The sequence below is a fragment of the Polyodon spathula genome, chromosome 17 (assembly GCF_017654505.1).
Source record: "Polyodon spathula isolate WHYD16114869_AA chromosome 17, ASM1765450v1, whole genome shotgun sequence".
Taxonomy (NCBI): Eukaryota; Metazoa; Chordata; class Actinopteri; order Acipenseriformes; family Polyodontidae; genus Polyodon; species Polyodon spathula.
Window position 1 is genome coordinate 37,602,346 of NC_054550.1, and position 27,746 is coordinate 37,630,091.

At 45.2% G+C, this 27,746-nt stretch overlaps 1 protein-coding gene across 5 annotated transcripts; it reads left to right on the forward strand.

Moving 5' to 3' along the window:
• The first annotated feature begins 2,404 nt into the window (after positions 1-2,404).
• On the forward strand, positions 2,405-27,593 carry rcor1 (REST corepressor 1). Of its 5 annotated transcripts, none has more exons than XM_041275948.1 (13): positions 2,405-2,838; positions 2,936-2,995; positions 12,389-12,469; positions 18,203-18,255; positions 20,064-20,225; positions 20,558-20,676; positions 21,824-21,974; positions 22,276-22,326; positions 23,980-24,192; positions 24,653-24,730; positions 25,096-25,171; positions 25,275-25,516; positions 25,828-27,593. In XM_041275948.1, exons 1-13 carry the CDS (start codon positions 2,691-2,693, stop codon positions 25,867-25,869), a joined length of 1,476 nt encoding a protein of 491 aa, XP_041131882.1. In that variant the 5' UTR covers positions 2,405-2,690; the 3' UTR covers positions 25,870-27,593. The 5 variants fall into 5 exon arrangements, with proteins under 5 accessions (XP_041131882.1, XP_041131881.1, XP_041131883.1 ...); XM_041275947.1 differs by having other exon boundaries at positions 2,406-2,838; positions 25,275-25,522; XM_041275949.1 differs by having other exon boundaries at positions 2,408-2,838; positions 25,114-25,171; positions 25,275-25,522.
• Positions 27,594-27,746: the final 153 nt, after the last annotated feature.

Genomic DNA, 27,746 nt, shown 5'->3' on the forward strand with positions numbered 1-27,746 from the left:
AGCCACTCGTTGCTGTTTTATTAGCTCACTGTAATCTAACATGTTAAAAAGCATGTAGCATTTGACATATAACTTAAAAAAAGAAATCCAAGTCATAAAAATAAGGTCAGTTACCAGTCAAAACACACACTTGAGACTTGAGGTGATCAGACAATCTCACATTCACACACAAAGTAAAGTTTCAGGAAGGCTGTCTTTTAGAACACAGAAAGGACGTTGTAGGTACCTGACAGACAGAGCCTCACACTTTTTACTTCTTTATAAACTACTTCTTTTCAAATAAAAAACTCCCCATTCGTGTTGAAATGACTTGCTGTCCCACAGGCGGAAATTGTAGCATTTTTTTCCCACTTTCAATCCATTTCAGAGCTGGGACATCACGGCATTGGCTTTGATTTCTTAATCACCGTTGCAAATTAAAAATGGCTTTACGTTTATCAGGGTAAGAAGCATCTGTGAAAGACAGGTTTCCAGAAAAGAAGGTGAGGAGAACTATTCTTCAACAAAATAAAGTTCAAACAAGCGATTCTGAACCACTTTCCAGATAATGCAATTCCCACTCTTTTGGTCATGCAGAATCTCATTGCTGATAATTAGGGTTGCCAACAGCCTCCTATTATGAGGGACCCTCCTGATTACCATGACAAATCTCCCTGTCCCTAACTGAATAAATAAGGGTTCATAATGCAGCGCTGAATCTGCTGTGTGGAGTTCGCTCAGCAGCAAACAGGTTATGCAGCTGGGAGACCAGGCATTTATTATGTTCAATAATACCAAATTCCATGGACAGCGACACAATCCAACGAAAACCAAACGGAAAGGAAACTCTAAGCTACAGAGAGACCAGCTCCACAGCGATTTCATTACCACATGGGGCTGTGCTGAGAATGCCAGTGTGAACCAGTGTATCACACCTTGCATGCTGAATGTGTCTGGCCAGCACCCAGCGCCCCCACATTGTACCCAGGAGCATTACTGCTCTCGAGTGAGTTAGTTAAGGGCAGGAGCGAGAGGAGCAGTCCTTGCACTGGGGTGATGTTAGCTCTGGTGCTTTATTTTGCTCAATAAGATGAAAGGGCTACTAGATTATATCTCTACACACACTGATCTGAACACACGTGGTCCTTCAAGATGTTATAGCTGGAGGTGTATGTTTAGGGTGAGAAAAAAAAAAAGGGTTAGGAACTTAGAGGAAATGATAAACATTTCTTCAACATGGGCAAAGTATATTTCTGTATATTTATTTGTTGTTTATTTTTTCATCATTATCTACAGAATAATCTTGCTGTAGTTCTCAACCAAAACAAAAACATTCATATTTATTCTGTTATAGCCAGGTCTTGGTTTGGATAAGCGAGGTAGTTTAGTTTGATAGACAAAAAAAAAAAAAAAAAAAAAAAGTTTATAAACTGATCTGTAAATCTATTTTGAAATATAGTTTGAGATTCTAAAAATGAAATCAAAATACCCCAAGACGTGCAAACAGTATCGTGTTCGCTGTCTCCAGAACGTTGGCCTCTTTGCCAACTGCTATTTGACACCATGAGGCAGACATCACTTGATACAATCCGCTTACCAGATGGAGCTCCTCAACGGAGTTCCGAAATTCAGCTGCAAATTTACTGGGCGTGCGTCATTCCGTTTAATTGACAGCAGTGAAAACGCCTTTATCATACAGGTCAGTGCGATATAAAAAATACTGTTTAATGAGTAAAGAAAAAATATATGTAATCTGTGAGTTTCTCCAGGCTTTTTAAAAAGGTAGGAATGTAAACTGATTTAAGTGCTGAGGATTATTATTATTATTATTATTATTATTATTATTATTATTATTTAAGAATTATTATTAAGAATTATTTACTAATAATTTTAATACATGAGTATTATTAATTATCCTAAGTACATACATAAAATAAACCGTCAAGTTATTTGGTGTTCAATGGTTTATCAAATGGACAAATAGTTTATTATTATTATTATTATTATTATTATTATTATTATTATTATTATTTCATTTTATAATACTTTTGAATTCTCCACGCTGTTTGTTTATTTTTTTTAATATCCACCTCACACATGAATAAGCTATTGGCTGCTGCTCTGGCATATTTACGGTGTGACTAAGAAATATACAGATACTTCAAAATAATGAATAAGAGCCGATCTGTTTTTGAGACACTGAAGCACTGCACGCTAAACACGGATGCTCGCCTGAGCGTACCTGCACTGAGACTCGCGTTAGAGCCGCCGTAGAGCCGCCGTAGAGCCGCGCTAGAGCCGCGCTAGAGCCGCTCTCCCCTACCCAACAGCGGAAGCCGGGTCTGTGACAGATGAAAAAACCAATGAGAGTGGCTATAGTTGCCAAAAAATGGGAAGGTAGCCAATGGGGAGCGGGAAAGGGCTGGCCCGAAAGGACGACTCGGGTTAGGTTGATTGACTGGCTCGGCTGCATTTAATGCCAGTGTGTGCGCGGAGCCTGCAGCTTGTGTGCCAGGGCTGAAAGTTCAAATCTCTTTCAATGCAGACAATTTAGATAAAACACTAACTCCGGAGATGACCGTGTGGAATCTGCATTGAAAGTGTGCCTACGCGCGTGTGATAAACATCAAGATCTTAAAAAATAAATAAATAGGGAAGTGGATTTATATGTATATAGCCTAGCTTTATTTCAAATTTGAACAATAATAAAAATGCCTGCGATGCTAGAAGTCTCCGGGAAACGAAGAGCACGGAACGCCGCATCCAACAGCACTAATAAAAGTTTTGCGGCGAACGGGAGCAGCAGCCACTCGTGGGAGGAAGGGAGCTGCGGCTCTTGCTCCAGCGATGAGGAGCACGGTGGGTATATTATCAGCACAGCCGCGGTGCTGCTGGCTAGCCTCGGCTCGCACAACTTTTCTTCTTGTCGGCTCACAACGCTGCGTTATTTACTCAGGTGGCGGAGGAATGCGGGTCGGAGCTCAGTACCAAGCCGTGGTCCCAGATTACGACGCCGGTAAGTTATTATTCGTCTTTTTACTTCAACAGGAACAGTGTGTTGAAAGAATAAGTCCTGTGAATGAGGGTAGCCTCAAACTGCCCTGGTGGTACTGTCATCCAGTACGAAACGATGTTGTTTTAACATTAAAAATAACGTAACCAGCTTCATTATAACCGGTATATGGTCACAAAAACACTGTAATGGGCAAGTTAATTAAATAATTGTTATCAATAATGCGAAAAGGAATGCTCAACTTTGTTGTTCTCGCCCTGCTGTTCAACGCGAGAACAGCACCAGCAAAACGTGCCTTTTTTCGGTTTAAATAAATCCATCCTGACCCTAATTCCACCAGCTCGGTAACCTTTAGCTGGCGTTGTGCGCTCTGCTTTTTGCTGTGTGTGTGTATTTGCTGTGTGTGTTTTTGCTGTGTGTGTGTGTTTTTGCTGTGTGTGTGTATTTTCGCTCTGTGTGTGTTTTTGCTGTGTGTGTGTATTTTCGCTCTGTGTGTGTATTTTCGCTCTGTGTGTGTGTTTTTGCTGTGTGTGTGTATTTTCGCTCTGTGTGTGTGTTTTTGCTGTGTGTGTGTATTTTCGCTCTGTGTGTGTGTTTTTGGTTACCGAATCAAGACAGCCATCTCTTCCCATATTGCTTTCTTTGATCAGGTGTGGTTGTGTAGTTTCACATTCAACAAAGCATTGGGCTAACGACTTGAGACCCGGAATCTGTCAATATGCCATAAACTAGGCAACAGTAACAGCAATTCCTGAAACTATATATACATCCATCGCCTGTGAGCTCGTTTCGATCGGCACACGAGTCCCACAGCCTGCCAGCACGATCAATTACAGCACAGTAAATACAAGCGAGTTCAGAGTCGCCCAGATATTCTGTGCGAGTGCTTTAGTTTTTGTCAGCACAGACCAGGGGCCGAGGACATGTTTGGGAACACTTGGAGACAACGTAGACGAGTTAAATAATAAACGCTTTGGCTCAGAATCGACAAGAAGCAAATGTGCATTTTACTATATAAATACCAACACGATAAACGACAGTATCTCTACAATTTTCATTTAAAATAAGTTAGGCCCATGGCAAAATCAGCCCAGCCACTGCTGGTGATGACTAGACCCGTGTTAACGCGTTTGTGGCACAGTTGCTTTTTAAATGTAATATCAGTCATGATTGTATCAGTTACGAAGTCTTCTGTGTAAAATCGATATCGTCTCTACGCGTGACTAGAATAGAAATCAGTTTCTACAGACTGCAGAATTAAACGCACATTGGTCTTTTTCTCAATAACATTTGGAATTTGTGACTCCTTGAAATGCCCTTTGTTCTGGTAAGGCAGTGTGTGTTACTGTGGCGCTCTGTGTTTCTTACAAATCTAAACGGTGCAAAATGTAATTTGCGACGTTTACAAAACCCACGTAGTAAGTAAACCCGCCGTCACAGTGCCACCCAAGCCTAAAGAAAGATTTCACCCAATTGAGTGACGTATTGTGACCTGCCATATGTCTCATACTATAACCAATTCTGGTGTAAAACTGGCTAAATTGCGATGCAGGAGTCGTGATTTAAAAGTTGTTTGATAGTACAGGAACTATGTGTGTGTGCTGGTTTTGTGGTGTTATCTTGCAGATGTGTGGAAGAGTAGCAGTTTGAGAACCGAAACAATGTAACTTGAGTGCCCTATTGCTTCTGTTTTCATTTGTGCATATGAAATCAAACCACTAACTGAAAGTCTTGGAAAACTGAAACTTGTTTTATTGATTACTTTAATAGGACACACTTGCAGTTTATTTAAAAAGAAATAGGAAAAGGAACACAGCCACAAATTGTAAAATGCAGTAGACTTTTAAGATGCCTATTTAAAGCACAGTGGTCTAACATTCACAGGAGTGCCTATTGTTTCTATATCACTGGTTACTGACAGCACATGTAAATGGTCACACCCTGAGGTCCACACGGTGCTTCTGTATTCACCTCGGTGCATCACAGCACCCTGGGCTCTGGCACAGTGCTTTGTGTTTGATCTCTGATGAGTTTACTGTTTATTTAATGTACTATGCCCTGTATTTAATGTATTATGCATTGTTCCTCACCATCTTGTAAAGCACTTTGTGATGGTGGGCCACTGTGAAAGGTACTGTATAAAAATGGATTGCTTGATGAATGCTCTATGCATTTGCAAACTGTAGTTGAGATAAGGAATGAGATTGGTTTAGACGGCCTTTCTTCTCATTGATGATTAATTTTTATGGGTTTCTGTAGTCAGTCAGGATACAGGTACATGCTAGCAGTCCTCTTACCACCTGGCTTTGGTCCTGTGAGGGGGTGAAGTGCTTTTAGCAGGGTCCCGAGCTTACTGGATTTAAAGTAAACTTCATGTGCAAAAGAGTTCTGCTCTGTGAGCAACCCAAGTAGGGTTGGGGTCAATTCTAATTCCATTTCCTTCGAAGTGATTGCAATTGATATTTTAGATATTTCATTGTTCGACTGCTTTCATTTGCACCCAAGCAGATTCTCAATACTTGCACCCTTTTTTGTGCTGGATATACAATTCATACCGAAGTGATCAAAGCAAGTGGCAGACACAGTTCTCAACATTGTGAAGGTGTTACTGGCTGGCAGTGTTTGGTGTGCTCTTATCAGCCTCTCTTTTTCAAGGGGCTCGCTCGTCTGTGCAGTGTGATCCTGCAGCGTGTGTTAAAACAATGCCAGCTTCAGGATTAGACCGCTGTTTGAGACTATGGCCGTTCGTCACCCACAGTTTGCAATAATGGAGGCGGGCGTGGCTTTCGGAGGGAGTAGTCCTGGTTCCAGGAATCATTAAGCTTGATGTATCGGGATGCGTGGAGAATGGACAGATATTTTCATTCTGATGAAGGATGATGATTTGTGCCAAGATTGCTGCTGGTCCTCAACGTTGCCTCTCTGTCTCCTGGTTCCTTGACAAGGTGTACAGCGCTGGTGAAGTGCTTGCTGACCTGCAGTTCGTTCCAGACAGTGCATGCGCCTGTTTAAAGGGGCACACAGAGGAGCAGGGAAAAGGGAGCCGTGCGTGTGCCTCGCACTGCTGATATTTCCAGCCTCAGAGCCACGTCAACAGCACAAGAGGAAATGGAGCTTTCCTTCCAGTGAAGTGTCAAAGTGGGGGTTGAGAGGAGATATAGGCTGGAAACAGATCTTTATTATAAGAAGAAAAGTTCTTGATGAAACGGCTGTGGATATCTCTGTGGATTTAGCTGCTATGGTAACTCTGTTCAATCCTTCTCCTCGTATATTTTGACAGTCCATGGATGACATCCTGCTTTTGCAATTAAGAGTTAAAAGTAGTGAATTTCACAATGAGTTTCTCTGAGGGGGCGGGTCCTCACTGGTTTGACAGCAGCTCTTTGCAGATATTAGGTGGTCCCCTCCTTCGTGTTGGTCCACACCGCTACATGCTCCTCCTGTTGGACTGGGAGCACTGGGCACTCCTGTCCTTCCACACCTGCATGAAGAAAATGGCTGCCCCCCCATTCCCTCATAGTCTGAAGAAAACTCATTAGAAACAGGGCAGGTTAGCAGCTTTATCCTGCGTGGTTTGACACCTCACCCATCTGTCCATAGTGGAAGGAGCCAGCTGTCCAAACCCATGAAGCTTAACCCTATGTTTTATATCCAGCTTGCTGAAAACTGTTGCTTGATCATCGCCAGTTAAATTGTATCAGTTTCCTCTTCCTTTACCTATATGGAGTCAAACACGTCTGGCTATCTCCTGAGAGCAATGGGTGTGAATCTTGGGATACATGCCAAGCACTGTGTTACCAGGCGTGGTTCAGTAACATGAAACGACTGGGAGACAGGGAGGAGCCATTGGTGTCTTTACAATTATTATCTAAACCCACAGCACTGATGTTCCTGTTGGAATACACAGAAACCAAATAAAACAAAAGCATTCGTCAGCAGGATAAACACTGGACACTCCTGAGCTTGCTACCGGCACACTGCCTCATCGAGCTACGCAGTGATGAACCTGCAGTGGGTGAAACTGCCATGCAGTAGGAGCCTTCTTTCCAACCTGGTATTTAGAGGGGAATTTGAATGGTGTTTCAATGCTTGCTGTACAGTAGGGTTATGATGGGGGTGAATCTCGTTAAATTGAGATCAGACCCCCTGTTTGGTCCTATGAAGATGTCACTGAGGGATTGTGTAACCCAGCTTCAGGCTCTTCAGGGGCGTCAGTCCTGTAGACGGGTGCTTGGAATTTATTCTGAAAACAACGGTTGATAAAGGGTCCCTGGGGAGCAGGTGACTACTTTAGATTATAGAGAAGCGCTCCCTGCTAAACTGTTTTGTAGCTGATTAGCAATGGCCTGCATTAAGAATTCATATCCACTGTGTCCAACTGGCACCTTGTTTGCTCACAATACAGAGCAACAGGGATCCAGCAGTGGAGAAAAACAAACAAATATGTAGGGATCTTCATACCTGAACAAAACTGTACAGTCAGTAATCATACCAGAAAACAACCTACTTTGAAAAGGTATTGCGCATTGCTAGAAAGCCAATCTCAATCTGCAGAATTGTATTAAAACAGGTAAGTAGATATAAAATAATTGGTAAAGGATTAAGGGAAGTAGATTCATCTTGAGATCAGTTGCCCTGCTACAGCAGTAGGCAACAGTGTGAGGAATTATTACATTTAACTCCCAATAATGAAATCCTCGGTACTATTGTTCTGCCTGCCTCCCTGCCTGGGCTGTGTGCTGCTGAAGCCTCTGCCTCCCTGCCTGGGCTGTGTGCTGCTGAAGCCTCTGCCTCCCTGCCTGGGCTGTGTGCTGCTGAAGCCTCTGCCTCCCTGCCTGGGCTGTGTGCAGGAAAGCATTCTCTGCAAAGACATTCCTGCGACTGTACAGTCACTTAATGCCCATTTCTGTACAGATTATTTGAATAACTGTTTACCTGTACCGGAGCTGATGATCCACTAGTTACTGATCTCCTACTCTGCTCACACACCTGGCATTAGTTACAGAAATACAGTAAAGCTGTGCTTGTGTTGAGCTGCTACCTGATCATTAATAATGCAGCTCCTCCAGCTCTGGCACTAGCTCTGTATCCTGGATGCTCTGTCTCAGAGTGGCTAGGAGGGATTCAGAAAGATGCCCCCTGAGCCCAGGCTTCTGCTTGTTCGGTTGATTTGGTATCAGAGATCAGTTCTGATGTAAATGGATGTAGGTTTGTTGGTGGGTTTTTGTTTTGTTTTCTGTAACTTGCGGTTCTGTAAAGCTGAGGTTTCTAAACCAGGGACTCTTCAGAGTGCATTTTAAAGGTTGTCTAGAGCCCTATAGATCCAGCATTGTGTTCTAGCACTTGAAAGTATTCAGTTAAAGGACCTGTTGCTCCCCTGAGTGCTGCAGAGACTGCTCTCATAGTGGGTCACTGGACCTGTCGCTGGGCTGTTTGAACTGCAGGTCATAGAGGCTCAAGCCCCCCCTCTAGAGTTCAGTGAGGGGGTTACCATGGCTGTTTAGAGCTTTAGCTTCAGATTGGGTCCCTTATTTTCATAGTCAGTCATTCTCTCACACACCACTCAACTTTCCCAGAAACAGCGTGCAGGCATTTCTTGGTGATATGATGCAACTGTGAAACAATGAGTGTTTGGGTGATTCCCGGTTGCTTACTGTACATTCAGCCCCCTAGAAAGCCACTGCATAAACACAAGATGAGGTTGTGCTGCAGTTTCCCATTGTATTACACAAAGACCTTGACCAAGTGCTCTCGGCTTTGCTCAGACAGGATAGCTATAGACCTGCCTTCCATTGTTTCAACAGAACTTCAAACCTCTGCTTCAGTTAGCAAGCAAGAGGGCTCTCACTAAAGAGGTTCCCATGGGAATCTGTTCATTTTACTGTACCTGTGTACTGTAGGAACACCTGCTTTTAAAGCAAGACATTTAAAATGCAGTATTGATCTTGAGGAAGTGGGCCGTTTGCTGCTGGAAACTAAAGGTTGTATAATAAGTTGCAGTTCTTGGGAGTGCATTGCTCATTAAATGTGATGTATAGTGTGTGTACGCTAGGGATGGTTCAGTGTAGTAGATTACATAATGATAAACTATTTGAATAGCAGATTACATACTCGAGTACGCGAAAAAGACTTCTATTGACTAAGAACTGTGTGGAAGTGGTGTGGTGTGTGTGTACCATTTAAAACATCTACTGTTGACTTTCTGTGAATGGATGGAGTAACAACATTTGCACGGACCATTAAAAGTACAACTGGGTATCCTTGTTTTGAATTTACAGGTTATTGAATAAACCAAGTAACTTGAACAAAGAAATCTTGTTAGACGTTGTTTGTACACAGGGGACAGTTCAGTGGAGACGAGCTGCAGTGAAGATCAGGAGGGGACAGTTCAGTGGAGACGAGCTGCAGTGAAGATCAGGAGGGGACAGTTCAGTGGAGACGAGCTGCAGTGAAGATCAGGAGGGGACAGTTCAGTGGAGACGAGCTGCAGTGAAGATCAGGAGGGGACAGTTCAGTGGAGACGAGCTGCAGTGAAGATCAGGAGGGGACAGTTCAGTGGAGACGAGCTGCAGTGAAGATCAGGAGGGGACAGTTCAGTGGAGACGAGCTGCAGTGAAGATCAGGAGGGGACAGTTCAGTGGAGACGAGCTGCAGTGAAGATCAGGAGGGGACAGTTCAGTGGAGACGAGCTGCAGTGAAGATCAGGAGGGGACAGTTCAGTGGAGACGAGCTGCAGTGAAGATCAGGAGGGGACAGTTCAGTGGAGACGAGCTGCAGTGAAGATCAGGAGGGGACAGTTCAGTGGAGACGAGCTGCAGTGAAGATCAGGAGGGGACAGTTCAGTGGAGATGAGCTGCAGTGAAGATCAGTAGTGATGGCTCCACTCTGAACTGTAGAGTTCACTGGGGTTACACTGCACAGTACTGGCATTTCAGCTGAGGGATAGTCCGATTAGTAGGAACAAAAAAAACAAGCATTGCTCATACAGCAGGTACTCAAAATTATGGAAGAATCGCACATAACCTGAAAGGTTATAAATATTTGTATAAATCAATTGTTTCAGATTGTAGCCAAATGCTGTAGAAGAGGCTTGGAAGTGCATGCTCAGATTTTGGTGCAAAATCAAGACCGTTGACATGAGAAGCCCCCAGTTACTGTACAAGTGGAGCTGTAGTGTATGTGTGTCTCAAAGCCTGGACTGTCTGTGCTGTACCACTGCAGTCCCAACACAGGGAGGCTCCAGCTGTCAGATCAGGAGGTCTGCTGGGTGCTGCTGGGAATGGCAGTGAAAGAGGTCAGTTGTAGAAGCTGCTGACTGTGGAGAAAGAACCAGGAAACTGAGACAGATTTACTGCACTGTATGTGTGGCTCTTCATCATAGCGTGTGTGTGAACTGTGTGGCACTTCGTCATGGTGTGTGTGTGGAATGTGTGGCACTTCGTCATGGTGTGTGTGTGTGTGGAATGTGTGGCACTTCGTCATTGTGTGTGTGTGTGTGTGGAATGTGTGCTGTCGTCATGGTGTGTGTGTGTGTGTGGAATGTGTGGCACTTCGTCATGGTGTGTGTGTGTGTGTGTGGAATGTGTGGCACTTCGTCATGGTGTGTGTGTGTGGAATGTGTGGCACTTCGTCATGGTGTGTGTGTGTGTGTGTGTGGAATGTGTGGCACTTCGTCATGGTGTGTGTGTGTGGAATGTGTGGCACTTCGTCATGGTGTGTGTGTGTGGCGCTTCATCATAGCGTGTGTGTGTGGAATGTGTGGCGCTTCATCATGGTGTGTGTGTGTGTGTGTGTGTGTGGAATGTGTGGCACTTCGTCATGGTGTGTGTGTGTGTGTGTGGAATGTGTGGTGCTGTGTGTGTGTGTGTGTGGAATGTGTGGCGCTTGGTCATGGTGTGTGTGTGTGTGTGTGTGTGTGTGTGTGGAATGTGTGGCACTTCGTCATGGTGTGTGTGGTGTGTGTGTGGAATGTGTGGCGCTTCATCATGGTGTGTGTGAGGAATGTGGTGGCCCTGAAGTGCAAAACACAAATACAAACCGAAAAATGGAAATCAAAATAACACCACAAATTGAAAAATACAAAAAGCCCACAACACAAGGAAAGTCATTTGAGGCCGCCACTCCAGATACCCCAGAACAGTCTCCACCTGTTTCTGGAGAAGCTGGAGCTGGTTAGAAACTGTACTAACCTAGTCTGCCATGCTGTATTTGTGTTATAATTGATATACTATATTTCTGTGTGTTATAATTGATATGGTATATTTCTGCTCATGTATTTGTGTGTTTTTGTTTCAGTTTTTTGCTTTTTCTTTGTGTTTGTGTTTTGCACTTAAGGGCCACTGTAGAAAAAGCCATTCTACATAGAAAACTTTCTGAGAATCCTGTTCTCGATAACAAGTCTCTAATACAAGCCCTTGTGGAATTGGCCTCCTCGCCCTGCACTCCTGGTGCATGCATGTCTGTGAGCGCCCCTCGCCTTGCACTCCCAGCGCTTGCATGTCTGAGTGCTTTCAGAGCTGCAGTACATTCCCTCTGTACTGATTAAGTGTAGAGTGAGAAGTTCTATCGTACAGTAGTTAGACATGGGAATATTCTTTCCTTTTTACACCAGAGTGGAAGCCAGTCTGTCTTGGCTGCAGGAGGCAGTGTGTAACTGTGCTGCTTGCTGTTGATTCAAAGGTGCTGCTCTGAGCGCTGTGCTTGCTGGGTGTGGATGCGAATGATGGCTCTGGGGTTGCATTTATTTCAGACAGTTCCTCTTTCACCAGCTTGGTTCAGAGCTCGCCTCTGCTTTTATGTGAAGCGCCTGCGTTTTGTCTTTCTCACTCCTTTTTTTTTTCAGGCACAAGCCCATCATTTTTTAAAATTTAAAAATGAATTCCATACTGTAGAAACATGCCTGGAGGATTTAGAATCCAAGTTGGCACACAGGCGGCTGCATAGCAAGCTTTGCAAGGGTAAAGCTGGCATAAGAAAACAATTTTATTTTGGGATACAATGAGTTGGACTTGTGCCAACCCCTCCACTGTACTGTGCCTCCTCCACATTAGAGGTGTGTGTGGATATGGGAGGGGGCTGTTTACATGGGTGTGAGAGTCTGTACCCAAAACAAACAGCCCTGCCTCTGCATTCTCTATGACTAAGGTTTAGTCTGATACCCCCACCCTGGTCTTGAGTCCATGCTATCTGAGCCGATTCTCTCCAGTTTATTAGGGAGCAGGCCAGTTCTGCAAGAGAACAGTGTCCTTTAACTGAGGAAACTTGGCTCCTTTGCCTTCTTGTGGGGTTCCAGTTTTTTGCTGTTGAGCTGATAGTTTTCATGCAGTTCTCTTGGTCACGCACACACACACGTGTACTGCCACTGAAACCTAATCTGCTTTTTCTTTGTTTTGACAGAACTTGCAAAGAGCTGCCAGGAGAGGGAGAACTTTGGCATGCTGGTCTGGTCTCCGAATCGGACTGTCTCAGAGGCGAAGCGTAAGTCCACGATGCCTTTCTTTACTGCGTGAATATCGATCACCCTGTCCCTTTAGAGGGAGGCTCCACAGTGAATCTGCAGGGGCCTCCTCGGATATTAACCTGTTTTATGGATTTGATTGTATAGGTGAGGTTTGGGGCAGATACTTAACTTCCTGTGAGTGCTGAGTGTGTGGCTCTGAAGGTACTGTAGCCCTTAAATGAGCATAGCAACAGATCTTTTGCTTGTGCATATATTTACAAATGTGTGTGAAAACTAAGAACTAAACTACTGTATACTATTGAAATGTGAGGATTGTGCCAAATTTACAGCAGTGAAGGGACCATCTCCTGCAAGGAAAATTCAAACTCCTGTTGCAACCAGACAACATGTCATGCTCTGAACTCTCCTTTATAAAAACCATGCTTCCCATTTAGCAAGCTGTATCTGTCAGTTTAAATGTGTAGTGAAGAACTGAATGTGTGACTGACATCCCTTGTGTGATGGAGGACACACTGTGGTATCAAACCTTTGTTTGGTATAAGCCTGGGAGAGATCCGCATGGAACAGGGCTTGAAAACAGCAGCATCACATCCCTATTGAGTGAGGAGCTGAAACAGTGAGAGATCAGCTTGAAAGCAGCAGCATCGCATCCCTATTGAGTGAGGGGCTGAAACAACGAGAGATCAGCTTGAAAACAGCAGCATCACATCCCCATTGAGTGAGGAGCTGAAACAATGAGAGATCATTCCAACTGAGCTCTGTTACTTAACTAGCCCCTTAATTGAACAGAATTTTGCTTAATTAGACCTTTTTAATAGTTTAAATTTTTTAAGCAGTTACAGAGTTCACGTTACTTCTAAAATGGTACAGCTACCTTGAACTATGCAGCTGTTAAGCTCTGAAAACAAGTCGGATTTAATTAAGGGAATTATTGATTTGAGTGAGGGGTCTTGCTCAGTAACTGAGAGCTTGGCTGGATTGAAAGCCAGCAGACACACAGGGGGTCCTCATGACTGGTTTGGGAAGCCCTGCTCTGCACAACTGCAGCAAGCCTCTTCTGTGTTGCTTTATTTATCAGCGTGGATTTTAGGCAATCTCCAAAAAAAGGTCTTTCATTGAACACTTCAGCCCATTAATGTAATGCAACCCACTGTTGAACTACAGGCCTCCTGCAGTGTTGATCTGGACCAGGGGTCTCCAGCCCTGGTCCTGGAGAGCTACATTGGCTGCTGGTTTTCGTTTCAACCAATCTGTTACTTAATTGAACCAGTTATTGGTTTAATTAGTCCAGATTAACAGGTTCCAGATCTTTAGCCACTGATGATGTAAAGACACCTAGAAAACTTGCTGGACAGGGGCTCTCCAGGACCAGGGCTGGAGACCCCTGATCTGGACACTAAACTGCCAGTTAAACTGACCTGTTTTTAAAGAAACGTTATTCTTCTTGCTGTGTAAAATCCTGTGTGATTATCCAGCTGTAGTATGAAGATTGGAGAAGTTGTGTACAACTTAGAAAATGGTTTCAAATATTCAAAAAAAGTTGTATGCATTTTAAATGATGCTTGTATGTGATACTCGTTTTGAAGTTTCAACGCATTAGTTGTTTTTATTTATTTAAACATCTTTACATATTCCTGAAACTACATAATGATTTACAGTGTTGTAAAAATCCATCAGATCAGAGTAGCCACTAGTGGGCAGCCATACATTGCAATTCTCATCGGGACTGTCGTGTTGAAAAGGTCAGCGCGTTCGCCTCGGGACAAACTGCATCTACAAAGGGTGCAGAAGCAGCTGAGCTGACTGAGTTTAGGGTTACAGAACACTTTGAAGAAATGGGAGCCTATCTCTTGGATGTTCTGTTTTTCTAATTGCAATGGGGTGTAATTTTGAAATAACCTACGGTAGTAAGCCCTGCTTTAGGAGCCAGTACCATGAATGTCCACAGGAGGGCAGGTCTGCTTGAACAAAAAAATGCTGTAAAAATGATTACACTGGATATATACAGAGCACCCTACCTACTGAAGAACGTGCATTAATGCATCGCAGTGTATCCTATTCAACATACCAATTCAACTAGAGAGGATTCTGAAATGAATGAGAACACATGCACCCATGTTACAAATAGCCAGATGCCTATCACTGCAGGGCTGGGACGTGCGGTAGCTGTACTGGCTTTATTCACTGCAGGGCTGGGACGTGCGGTAGCTGTATTGGCTTTATTCACTGCAGGGCTGGGACGTGCGGTAGCTGTACTGGCTTTATTCACTGCAGGGCTGGGACGTGCGGTAGCTGTATTGGCTTTATTCACTGCAGGGCTGGGACGTGCGGTAGCTGTACTGGCTTTATTCACTGCAGGGCTGGGACGTGCGGTAGCTGTATTGGCTTTATTCACTGCAGGGCTGGGACGTGCGGTAGCTGTATTGGCTTTATTCACTGCAGGGCTGGGACGTGCGGTAGCTGTACTGGCTTTATTCACTGCAGGGCTGGGACGTGCGGTAGCTGTACTGGCTTTATTCACTGCAGGGCTGGGACGTGCGGTAGCTGTACTGGCTTTAACTCTTGAACTTTATAGTTACACTTTTAATTATTTCATGATCTCCTTTTGTTTGTTTTAAATTGTTTTAGTAATCATGATTTGTAAGAGGATGTTTTCTGTGATATTGACATCCAGAACAAAGTGGGAGATTCTGTAACTGCAGAAGAATATTACAGTTTTACATGTCAAATATTCGCATACAATGAGCCTGAGCATGCTTAATGCAGCTAGCTGCTGTAGCACTGTACTTCTGCCTCTGTGTAAACCATGTGCTTCATGGTATATTTGCATTTTGCAGAATGTGTAGAAAACAAAAGTTGAGGAGCTGCAGTACTTGTGAGACTGTGCTGGTGCACTTTAGAGTTTAACCTTCCAGCAAGCACATACAGGCACTGTGAAGTGCAGCGCAGTGCTGGAGATCCCTCTGATTCACGCTGCACTCCTGAGATTATACCACTAAGTGCAAAATGTTCTGTGCCTTTTTAATAGACAGGTTTTTTCCCAGATTGTCAGGACCCCTGTCCTGTCCCCTGCCTGTTTGCTGCTGGCCCTGTGATCGGGGCTCTGAGACACACTGTGCTCTCAGGGGGGCATGGTGCTGTCCCCTCCATATACTCCTCTGAAACCTCACATCTCCAGGTGTCCTTCAGCAAGCCCAGTGTGAAACTAATCTCACTTTAATATTAGCAAGGCTTGACGAGTAACAGTCACACCCTGCTGCTTTAGAAATGACACGTCTCTTTTTTTTAACCTTCACACACACTGTAACTCTCTGCAGTGACATGGAAATAAGAATGCCATTGCACAGCAGTTTTATTCAGTACATCTGAGCTTGTTGGCTACACACTGTGGCTAATCAAGGTTGTAATAAAACCTAGAATGGGTGAAACTGCTATACAATAGAAGTCTTCTTTCCATCCCTGTTCTGTAAAGCCATGTTCAGGTTTGTGCACTGTGCACCGTAGCTGTGTTTTTAGGGTCGTCGTTGAGATAATGGGGACTCTTCAGTGCTGATTGTGTCTGTCCATGATGAACAGAGAACTACCTTGATTTTATAATACATGAGCACTTGCTTTTATCAATGTGTGTGTGTGCACCGGTTTACTACACTGTCAGATGTGAGCACACCTGGCTGGCTCCTTTGTTTCCCTGTAAAGCTCCAGTGAATGTCTTCCTGCGGCACCGATACAGTAATGCATGACTGTACTCAAGTCTCATAATAGCTCATTAAGAATGACACTGCCGTGGAAAAGGGGACCTCCTCTGTTCTGAACTATTTTTAAAGCAGACGTGTTGTAATGTTGTCTTGTGACTGATGAGGGGACTTCTCACAGTCATGGGCCTGATCCAGGAAGAGCAGTGCCAGGGAATTGTGTGTTGTTTTGAAAGCGTGTTTCCAGTAAAGCAGGGTGCTGCAGCTTCCCTCGAGTGAGCAGGGAAAGCACAAGGACGTGTACCAGTGCTGCTGTGCTTCCTGGTATGTTAACACTGAGTTAATGTCTGCAGTACAGTGTGGACTCGCTGTGAGGTATTGTCTGCAGTACAGTGTGGACTTGCTGTGCAGCAATGCCATTGTCTTACTGCAGCCTCAGTTTTATTGTAACAGTGTAGCGCTGCACTTTAAAACCACTGCAGCACTGTGCTGCAGTAATGGAAGCGGGTTTGCGCATTGCTTCACTGTGCTGCAGTAATGGAAGCGGGTTTGCGCATTGCTTCACTGTGCTGCAGTAATGGAAGCGGGTTTGCGCATTGCTTCACTGTGCTGCAGTAATGGAAGCGGGTTTGCGCATTGCTTCACTGTGCTGCAGTAATGGAAGCGGGTTTGCGCATTGCTTCACTGTGCTGCAGTAATGGAAGCGGGTTTGCGCATTGCTTCACTGTGCTGCAGTAATGGAAGCGGGTTTGCGCATTGCTTCACTGTGCTGCAGTAATGGAAGCGGGTTTGCGCATTGCTTCACTGTGCTGCAGTAATGGAAGCGGGTTTGCGCATTGCTTCACTGTGCTGCAGTAATGGAAGCGGGTTTGCGCATTGCTTCACTGTGCTGCAGTAATGGAAGCGGGTTTGCGCATTGCTTCACTGTGCTGCATTAATGGAAGCGGGTTTGCGCATTGCTTCACTGTGCTGCAGTAATGGAAGCGGGTTTGCGCATTGCTTCACTGTGCTGCAGTAATGGAAGCGGGTTTGCGCATTGCTTCACTGTGCTGCAGTAATGGAAGCGGGTTTGCGCATTGCTTCACTGTGCTGCAGTAATGGAAGCGGGTTTGCGCATTGCTTCACTGTGCTGCAGTAATGGAAGCGGGTTTGCGCATTGCTTCACTGTGCTGCAGTAATGGAAGCGGGTTTGCGCATTGCTTCACTGTGCTGCAGTAATGGAAGCGGGTTTGCGCATTGCTTCACTGTGCTGCAGTAATGGAAGCGGGTTTGCGCATTGCTTCACTGTGCTGTGGAGAACAGACTCCTAGCTGTCTTTGTTTTCTTAAGTTGAGCTTGTGTCTTTTACCTGATTCTCTCTACTGTAGAAGCCGCAGTTTTGTTTTTCACTATCACTGAAACACTCAGAAGCTATTCACAGTACCGTCCGTTTACTAGAAACACTTATATTTAGCATCTGTTTAACCACTAAAGAATCAAAATCAACAAACTGCAACTGCTCTCCCACTTGATCTATCCCAGAATGCTGCCCTGCTCTCCCACGGGATCTATCCCAGAATGCTGCATTGCTGTGTGTGTATTTTTTTTAAAACCTCTGCATGCATATGAAGAAAAGTCTAGCAAAATACATTTCAAATATTAGATTTTTTTTAAGGGCTTATTGAATACCTGCATGTATCTTCTCTCCCCCCCCCCAGAGTGGTGTCAGTAAAGAGCCCACGTAACTCTGCTACTTCTGCTTCCATCTTCTGAGTTTGGAGATGACATGATGATTTCAGTGAACTTGAAATGCTATTATGAATGGATTGTATTATTTAGTTGCATGATTACTTGAGCAGGTAATCTGCATCTCCCTGCTGTTGCCATGCCTTTTGTGTTGCTGAAGGCATTGCTCCCAATAAAATAAAAAAATAAAACCATCCTATTGAATGTGTTGCTTCCTGAGCGTGTTGGTCTCTCAAACTGTTCCATTTACTTTAAAGGGGGACGAGGGGCAGGGGTGATGCAGACGGGCCTCCTTCTCTTCCTAATTTCTCTCTCTCTCTCTCTTTATTGCAGTGGATGAATATATTGCGATTGCCAAAGAGAAGCATGGCTACAACATGGAGCAGGTAAGAGCCACGGTTGGTCATTGCCGGCGCCCGGGGCCGCTGCAGGTCGCAGTGTGGCCGCTAGTTACGAAGCACCACAGCCCGCTTCCTGTTCATTGTATGTAGTATTGTGCACATGGCGTCAGTTTCAGGAAATCAATTCTGATAAAAAAAAATTATGAAAACCAAAATGTGGACTGGCTGCTGATGCCCGTGAAGAGTGTCACATTCTGCCTTGTGTGCCGTCACTTCCCCAGACTTGCAGATAAAGCAGCTGTTTTGCTGGGAGTTCAGCATTTACTTTGCCTCGTATTCAGTCTCACAGTAATAGTTCACAGGATAGCAGGTGTTTGTCTGCTGTGACTGCAGTGTAAAAAGATGGATACCCAGATACACACATGGAAACTGGACAATGGGATCGAATTGTCAAACTGATTTGGGAGGAGATGTGTTCAGGTCAGAAATGCCATTCGGTCTTTCCAGGACTCTGTGGTATCAGCAGCAAGACTGGTGCTGACTTGGGAGAGGCGACACAAGCGACAACGCTCTGAGGAGGGTTGTTTGTATTCAGATTGTTGTTTTAATAGTTATTGTGATTAGTATAAATGTGTTTACCTTTTAGTGCAGTATTTTCATGCCAATGCGTGCAGGTTAAACGGCTCCAGTAATACAATCGTGTGTTGAAATGCTTTGCTCAGTCACTTTTGTTTTTCTTTTGTGAGATTTGGGCTCTCTTCGGTTACCGTCCACATTAGAAAACCAGGAAAATTAAAAACCATCATGAAAGAATATATATTGGGCTGGTTGAAATTGCATCCGGGCCAGTAAAAACACTACTTCAGTGGCCCAAAGGAACAGTAGTTAAAAATCTAAATGTAGAGCCCTGATCCCTGAAATTATTTCTAATTTATTTACTGAAGCCTAGAGTGTTGGAAAGGAATCGATGCTGATTGTCGTATTGATTCTCTCTGGTACAGACAGTGAAACGGGGGTCCAGTCACAGTCCTGGAGGGTCTCACAGGTCAAATGATACAATGAACCAGTTCAAGGTCTGGATGGAGATTTAATTGTTTCAGTTAAACAGGTTAGGACAGGGTTTGAATCAGTAATAGTTGTTCCTGTGCGGCCGCATGCAGACTGAACTCTGCCTCCTTTCTGTGCCCTTGTGCTGCACACACTCCTGCTTTCAGCCTCAGGTGCCCCGTTGATCTTGCCGCCGTCAGCACAGGCTCACAAAGACATTCAATTTGCTTGTGAGAATGTCTTTTTAGTCTGACCCTTTTTGCAGAGATCTTGGTAATCAGTATATGTATTTGGGGGGCGGGTGGGATTTCCCCCTCATTCAGATTCTGGTTCTGCTGCAACAGCATCGGGGGAATCAAGTCATTCAGTGCTCTCCCATAACTGGCAGGACATCATTTCGAAAGAAATCCTATGACTGTTGAATTTGCATGAAAACTCTGGAAAAGGCTTGAGATCACACAAGTGACTGCTACTAGTCTGCAGTGCTTCGGAATTAGCAAAGACTTGCTCTAAAACATTGCAGGGGAAGGAAACCCAGGAGAGCTTGAATGGCTCAGTTTGTCATGTTGGAACTGTGTGTCGAAATGTCGAACACTGACTTTGTTCTTCTAAGTGGCTCCTCCGTCTAAGTCGAGGCTTTCTTATATCAGTTTGATTTTGTATTGGGAAATGTGAAGCACCTGGAGGTCAGCATCCTCGGCAAAGTGTGCACACAAAGGCTCAAACACAAAATCCATGTGTCTCGTTTATTCCTGGGTGAAATCTCCCTACACCCCTGCATTAAACTCCTGCCCCCTCCCCTGCAGGCCCTGGGAATGCTCTTCTGGCACAAGCACAACATTGAGAAGTCCCTGGCCGACCTGCCCAACTTCACCCCCTTCCCAGACGAGTGGACCGTGGAGGACAAGGTGCTCTTCGAGCAGGGCTTCAGCTTTCATGGGAAGACCTTTCACAGGATCCAGCAGATGGTAAGAAGGTGGAGCACAGCGCAGGAAAGCAGGGCCACGTTTAGGAATTCACAACCTGTCTTGTGAAAGTATTACTCAATACAAAACAACTGCAGATTGTTTAGTTGAAGAGCCACCGTTTTCAAACTCTGAAATGGTTCTGTTTTCAGGAGAACAGCAAGTACTCTTGTGGAGTCATGACTTGATAAGCTTACATGTTCTTGGTATTCTGTTTTCCTCTCCATGTTCTTGTGTCTCAGTCATGAAATGTCTGGTGCTCTCCTTTAAAAATGTATTTATTTTATTGTGTGTCCCACAACCGCAAAGGTGAAATTGTGCATCTTGTTTTTTAGCTGCCTGATAAATCCATCGCCAGTCTTGTCAAATTCTACTACTCCTGGAAAAAGACCCGGACCAAGACCAGCGTGATGGACCGCCACGCACGCAAACAGAAACGGGACCGTGAAGAGAGGTGAGGGTGGGGTGGGCTCGGTGCTTGATTGAAGAGAGGTGGGGACCCCCGGTGAGCCACGAGGTGGGGGGCTCGGTGCTTGATGTTTTGAAGAGGAGAGGGGGGGCGCTCGGTGCTTGATTTGAAGAGGAGAGAACTAACTCGGTGCTTGATTTGAAGAGGAGAGGGGGGGGCCACGCTCGGTGCTTCTGATTTGAAGAGGACGAGCCACGGGGGTGCTCGGTGCTTGATTTGAAGAGGAGAGGGGGGGCGCTCCTCTCCCCCCCCGGGGGGCTCGGGAGCCACGATTGTGAAACTTCTCCTCGCTCGGTGCTTGATTTGACAGAGGAACTAAACTTCGCTCGGTGCTTGATTTGAAGGGGGGGGAGCCACGTGCTTGATTTGAAGATGGGGGGGGGCTCCGTGCTTGATTTGAAGAGGAGGGGGGGGGGGGCGCTCGGTGCTTGATTTGAAGAGGGGGGGTCGGGCTCGTGCACGAACTTTGGGGCGAGCCACGACTGAACTTCTCCCCCCCCCGCGGCTACGAACTAACTTCTCCACTCCCAAGATTTGAGGGGGGTGGGGGGGGGGCGCTCGGTGCTTGATTTGAAGAGCCAGGGGGGGGGGCTCTCGTGCTTGATTTCCCCCCCCCGGGGGGGGGCGCTCTGTGCTTGATTTTGAAGAGGGAGGGGGGGGGGCGCTCGGTGCTTGATAATTGCCACGACTAAGAGGGGGGGGCCCTCCCCCCCGCGATTGAAGAGCTAACTTCTCGGTGCTTGATTTGAAGATGAGGGGGGGGCGCTCTGTGCTTGATTTGAAGGGGGGGGGGGGGCGCTCGGTGCGCTTCGCGTCCTCTTTGAGGGAGGGGGGGGGGGGCGCTCGTGCTTGATTGAACTAACTTCTCCACTCCCCCCCTCGTGCTTGATTTAAAGAGAGGTGGGTGGGGGGGGGTGGGTGAGGGGGCGCTCGGTGCTTGATTGAAGAGGTGAGAGGGAAGCTGCTGCTCAATTGAAGGTCTGTTTAACTGTGTTATAGTATAGTTGTGGTGGGTGGTTTTTCCCCCCAGGTCTCTCTAGCTCTGTACTTAGATCTGTATTTATTTTTCATGTGTTAATGTGCAGTTCAGGCATATTGTTTACTCTATAATTCAAATAATTTACTGTTTCAGTGATGAAGAAATGGAAGAAAACGTGAATAACTCGAGTGATGCTGTGATTGATGCAAACAAGGAAGACAAAAAAGAGGTAGTCTTTAAGGATCAGTGTTCAAGCCACAGTATCAGATTCCTGCACTTGAAATGCTTATTTTCAGCCAACAAGGTTTGTTAAACTAGATCTGTTTTAAGTAACTCCCTGATACTTGATTCATTCTTATATACTTAGCAAAAAAGTTGTTAATCTTTTTCTAAATTATCAGCAAAACCACTCTGATTTACATATTTGAAAACCTCAGTGCCTTTTTAAAATAAAAGCGACCCTTTTGTGGCCGGTGCGGTCTCCCATTGGACTGCAAGGCTCTGAAGCACAGCTTCATTGCAATGCCATTCGGCACCAGTAGATTGGTTTCCACTGACTAAACTGCTTCCCCAGTGTGTTGACAGGTTCTGTTTCTCATTTACAGAGCGCTGCTGGTCAGGAGAAGCAAGAAACCAAGCCAGTGGTCATTAATAAGGTATTGCCATTTTCATTCTGCTGGTTCTGTGTGTGTTTCTGTAATTGTAACAAATGCAAGGCGTGATACTGATGTTTACCTGATCTGCCATTTTTAAAGGTGAAACTTTTTGTTAGACGTAAAAAAATTATTATTTTTTTAAATTTTGCAACCAAATTGTGGCTGTGATCTTAGAAATCCCTGGCTGGATAGTTTTGCTTGTGTTGCTCTTCAGATCCAGAAACGGACCTGTGCTGTCATCAATGCTAGAGGCCTCTCGCAGTCGCTACATTAGGAGAGGGGGCACTGAAAACACATTGGGAGAGGGGAGTATGTTTAGGTTTGCAGAGGAGGGGAATGCCAAAAAATCTTTCATTTTCACTTCTGTCAGATAAACATATTACTGGAGTTCATGTTGCCTGCCTGGACAGCAGGTACTAAGATTACTGTTGGTTTGGTTGCAATGCCTGGACAGCAGGTACTAAGATTACTGTTGGTTTGGTTGCAATGCCTGGACAGCAGGTACTAAGAGATTACTGTTGGTTTGGTTGCAATGCCTGGACAGCAGGTACTAAGAGATTACTGTTGGTTTGGTTGCAATGCCTGGACAGCAGGTACTAAGAGATTACTGTTGGTTTGGTTGCAATGCCTGGACAGCAGGTACTAAGATTACTGTTGGTTTGGTTGCAATGCCTGGACAGATTACTGTTGGTTTGGTTACTGGACAGCAGGTACTAAGATTACTGTTGGTTTGGTTGCAATGCCTGGACAGCTAAGATTACTGGTTACTGGACAGCAGGTACTAAGATTACTGTTGGTTTGGTTGCAATGCCTGGACAGCAGGTACTAAGATTATTACTGTTGGTTTGGTTGCAATGCCTTACTAAGAGATTACTGGTGGTTTGGTTGCAATGCCTGGACAGCAGGTACTAAGATTACTGTTGGTTTGGTTGCAATGCCTGGACAGCAGGTACTAAGATTACTGTTGGTTTGGTTGCAATGCCTGGACAGCAGGTACTAAGATTACTGTTGGTTTGGTTGCAATGCCTGGACAGCAGGTACTAAGATTACTGTTGGTTTGGTTGCAATGCCTGGACAGCAGGTACTAAGATTACTGTTGGTTTGGTTGCAATGCCTGGACAGCAGGTACTAAGAGATTACTGTTGGTTTGGTTGCAATGCCTGGACAGCAGGTACTAAGATTACTGTTGGTTTGGTTGCAATGCCTGGACAGCAGGTACTAAGATTACTGTTGGTTTGGTTGCAATGCCTGGACAGCAGGTACTAAGATTACTGTTGGTTTGGTTGCAATGCCTGGACAGCAGGTACTAAGATTACTGTTGGTTTGGTTGCAATGCCTGGACAGCAGGTACTAAGATTACTGTTGGTTTGGTTGCAATGCCTGGACAGCAGGTACTAAGAGATTACTGTTGGTTTGGTTGTGGGTCAGTGTAGCTCTAGCTGAACCCTAAAACTGCACTCTGTGCTCGAGGGTATAGTCACATGGTTAAGGTTGGATTTGTGCTGATGTGTAATAATTGAATGTCTACCTCTGCATGTGAGAGACCCGTAAGATTCAGATTACATTTTAAACGATCAGAAGCAGCTTCCATATGATAAAGTGCTTGAACTCGTTCGGTGTGGGACTCTTAGTGTTGGTTGTTTTTCTCCCCAGGTATTAAAGCAGGGTGCCACGGCTGACAAGACTGCCCACGTGAAGAGAGAGCCCCAGACGACCCCAGGCAAGCACCAGCACAGAGCCAAGAAGAAGCCCCCGAAAGGGATGCATCTCTGCCAGGCTGACGTCCAGGCCATGTCTGCCAGCTCCACATCTGCTGTGAATGTGCTCCGGCAGCTGGACATGGAGCTGGTTTCAATAAAGCGACAGGCGAGTCCTCCCTCCCCCTGTGTGTGTGTGCATGCTGGTACAGGTAGCTCTGCACAGCTCCCCCCCCTGTGTTTGTGTGCATGCTGGTACAGGTAGCTCTGCACAGCTCCCCCCCTGTGTGTATGTGTGCATGCTGGTACAGGTAGCTCTGTACAGCTCCCCCCCTGTGTGTGTGTGTGCATGCTGGTACAGGTAGCTCTGTACAGCTCCCTCCCCCTGTGTGTGTGTGTGCGTGCTGGTACAGGTACCTCTGCACAGCTCCCCCCTGTGCTGCACCAGTGCCAACAGGAAAAGATGCCACCAGTGTAACATCTTGTGTAACTGATGTCAGCGAGTAATCTGCAAAGCGGGATTTGTCAAAACAGGAGTTAGTCCTATAAACTCAATGCTTGGCCCAATAAAACCATTCCCTTTGTTTTAGTTCCACATCAGTGATATTGTAAACTTGTTTTTTCTACAGATCCAGAGTATTAAACAGACAAACAGTGTTCTTAAAGAGAAGTTGGAGGATGGACTGGATAAGTGCAGACTGCCTGAGGTAAGAGCCTTCACTGTCTCCCTCCAGTAATTTTCACTGGCATGACGATTTGAAGAGGCTGGCTGTGGGGCTGTGAGCCCCAGAGTTCGTTTGTACAGAATGTGGGGATAGAACAAGACTCGTGTTTCACAGCAGTTTCACCCTTTTACTACAAGCTTGATCAGCCCCAGGTTATAGGTAACACGCTCAGGTGTTTGAGCCATTCCTTGTTTCAACTGAGTTTAATTAAAGTGCTGTGCAATGAGGATCTTATTTCCATCCCTGTGTTAGTTTGTTTGAATTCTTTTCAGATTTTTTGAATGGTGTTTCTGAGCTGTATGTCAGGGAGTTTAATTCTGCAAGGCATTGTCTGGTTTTGTTTCCAGTTCTCCTCTCTCTTTCAGGTTACTCAGAAGTTCAACGCTCGTTGGACGACCGAGGAGCAGCTCCTGGCTGTGCAAGGTAAGAGCGCTGCACACATGGGTTTATTCAGCAGCACTGATCATACCTATATTCTCTTTATTAAAATACTTATTTAGTTTTAATGTGGTTTTTTTTTTCATAGCAATTCGAAAGTATGGGCGTGACTTCCAGGCTATATCGGACGTGATTGGGAACAAGTCTGTGGTGCAGGTGAAGAACTTCTTTGTGAATTACCGACGGCGCTTCAACCTGGACGAGGTGCTGCAGGAGTGGGAGGCAGAGCATGGAGACAAGCAGAGCAGCAAGAGGGAGCCCTCCCCTGACCGCACCGGAGCCAAGATATCAGAGGAGGAGGAGGAGGAGGAGGAGGAGGACCAAGATGAGGTGGAGGTAGAGCTTCATACAGAGTGAATTCAGAACACAGGAGAGTCTGGTTAAGATCCAGCAGCAGGATTTCATGCAAGTCCTGCTGCTATCCTCCTCAGTTACTATTGTAATACATGCATGAAGCTGCCCTTCCTTTGTGGAGTCTGAACCTGCTTAGTAGAAATGGGGAGTCTGGCATGTGGCATCCTTGTCTTCAATAGCAATGCAGCAAGTGTGGGGGAGAGACACAGGGGAACACCTGCATACTGTACAGTGGAATATATAGTTTACTCGTTGCAGCTCATGCATTTCCCTGCTGTGTTTTCCAGGTTTCACCCGTCCTTGATGTCAGAGACCCATCCGCATCATGAAGTCGGTGAAGGGGGTGTTAATACAAGCAATTCTGATCATCTTGTTTTCTCAGCTGCTGTATGAATCTATGCAGTCTCAGTACAGTAGCACCAAATCTACCCAGCCAGCCATCTCCACAGGACTTGAAGCTGTCACCAAAAAACAAAACCAGCACGAAACTGCAGCGCCCTCCCTGCAGCACCCCTGCCTCGCTCTGCTTCACTTGTTAGGACTGCTTTCACTTTCTTGCTGAAAGCCCTGAGGAGCCTTTGTAGCACCCTCTTCCCTACACACACCCAGGGAATTCTTCTACTTGCACAGCCTCGACTGGACCCGAACAGAGCCGGGACCGCGTAGTTAACTGAGCTTTCCATCGCAATCGCTGACACGAGGGGCCAGCTGGGGGTGAGGAGGGGCCCCTCATTGCAGGATCTCATTAGAGGAGAAAGGGAAACATGGTAAAACCCCAGGGACTTGGCATGTTATTGTAAGTAACCCACAGGTGCAGTCTGAATGGGACGGGTGCTGTCACTGCTTTAGCAGTGACACTCATGCAGTGGTGGCAGTACAACAGCATGGCTCTGGATCTGAGAGTAGTTTGTTTAGATTGCACTGTACTTTATTATAACGCTTATATTTACAGTTTTCATAGATAGAAATCATTGGTGAGCGTGAGCCTGTTCCTGGAACCCAGTCCAATCCCAGGGCTTCTCACTCAGTAGGCAATGTAGCCACTTTGTTTATAACAAATCTGTTACTGACTGAAGTACAACAGCTGACACGCCCCTGTGTAAAATTGAGCAGGTCTTTATGTAGCCCCTATATCTATATCCTGTGTGTGTGTAAGCCTCGTGTAATATTGGTGGTGGAGAGCTTTTCATAGTCATGGAGTCTGTTGTACTGTCCTGCTGTACATTCTAGCAACTGGGAGGTGTTTACAGCAATGGACAAAAGTTTTGTATCGCCTACAGTTTTAGGGTTGAGACATTAATAATTAAAAAAAAAAAACAACAACTTTATGAACACAATTTAGATCTTTTAATTTAACATCATGTAATCCAGGAAACTACAAGATGAGATTGCAAGTGTCTACCGGAAGCCATCAGAGTAGTACAGTGTTTCATGTTGGATTTTGAAATGTTTTTCATTTTTGTCAATTCAATTATATGTGAAAACTACAAAGTGGTGTGTAATTCAATATGTTAACAGAACTTCATTCCACCTTGTGAAGCAGAATGTGTTCATTCTATAGGGTGATGCTAGGTGTTTGGCCCTAGCTGTACACTCACACTCCTGCCTCAGTCTGCTCACAGTTTTCTCTTTGATTCTTTTTTTAAATTGTGTGTGTGATCATTTTGAATCTGGTCGGTTCCATGCTGGTTCCACTCCGCAGACAGACTGCTGCTTGATCTCTGGCTGTCGCTGGAACAGTAATGACACGACTCCACGTATTTTAGGTTGATTCTGTTTTATTAAATAATGTGAATGCTATAATTGTATAATGTTGGAAAGGGGGATTTTTGTTTTTTTCAAGCATTCTGTAATTTATTGTGTGCATAAATATGATGTGTAATCAAACCCTAGTTCAAAGTATACCTAGTCCAATTGAATTGGGGGGCCAATTAGTAGCCTCTTATTGTCTTTTTATACTTTTTCATTGAAGTCGCAGTTGTGTGTACAGTGGTTTCAATTTAAGCTCTTCATTATTACTTGAAAGTTGGCATTAAATGTTCTGAAACCCGGAGCTGCAGTTCCAGTATTTTGAGGAGTGTAGCCGCAAAGCTCCGCCCCCTATTGGAGAGCTGTGCTTGCTGCTGTAAACAGTGTTAACCTCATCGCTGCTATGTGAGCAGTGTTTGGGAGAGTGCGATGATTAACTGGCAAAGCTCAGTCCTTC

Coding starts and splice junctions, on each gene's coding strand:
- rcor1 (XM_041275947.1), top strand. CDS start 2,691: ATGCCTGCGATGCTAGAAGTCTCCGGGAAACGAAGAGCACGGAACGCC. Junction 2,839..2,935: donor CTCCAGCGATGAGGAGCACG/GTGGGTATATTA, acceptor TTATTTACTCAG/GTGGCGGAGGAATGCGGGTC. Junction 25,523..25,827: donor AGGACCAAGATGAGGTGGAG/GTAGAGCTTCAT, acceptor TGTGTTTTCCAG/GTTTCACCCGTCCTTGATGT.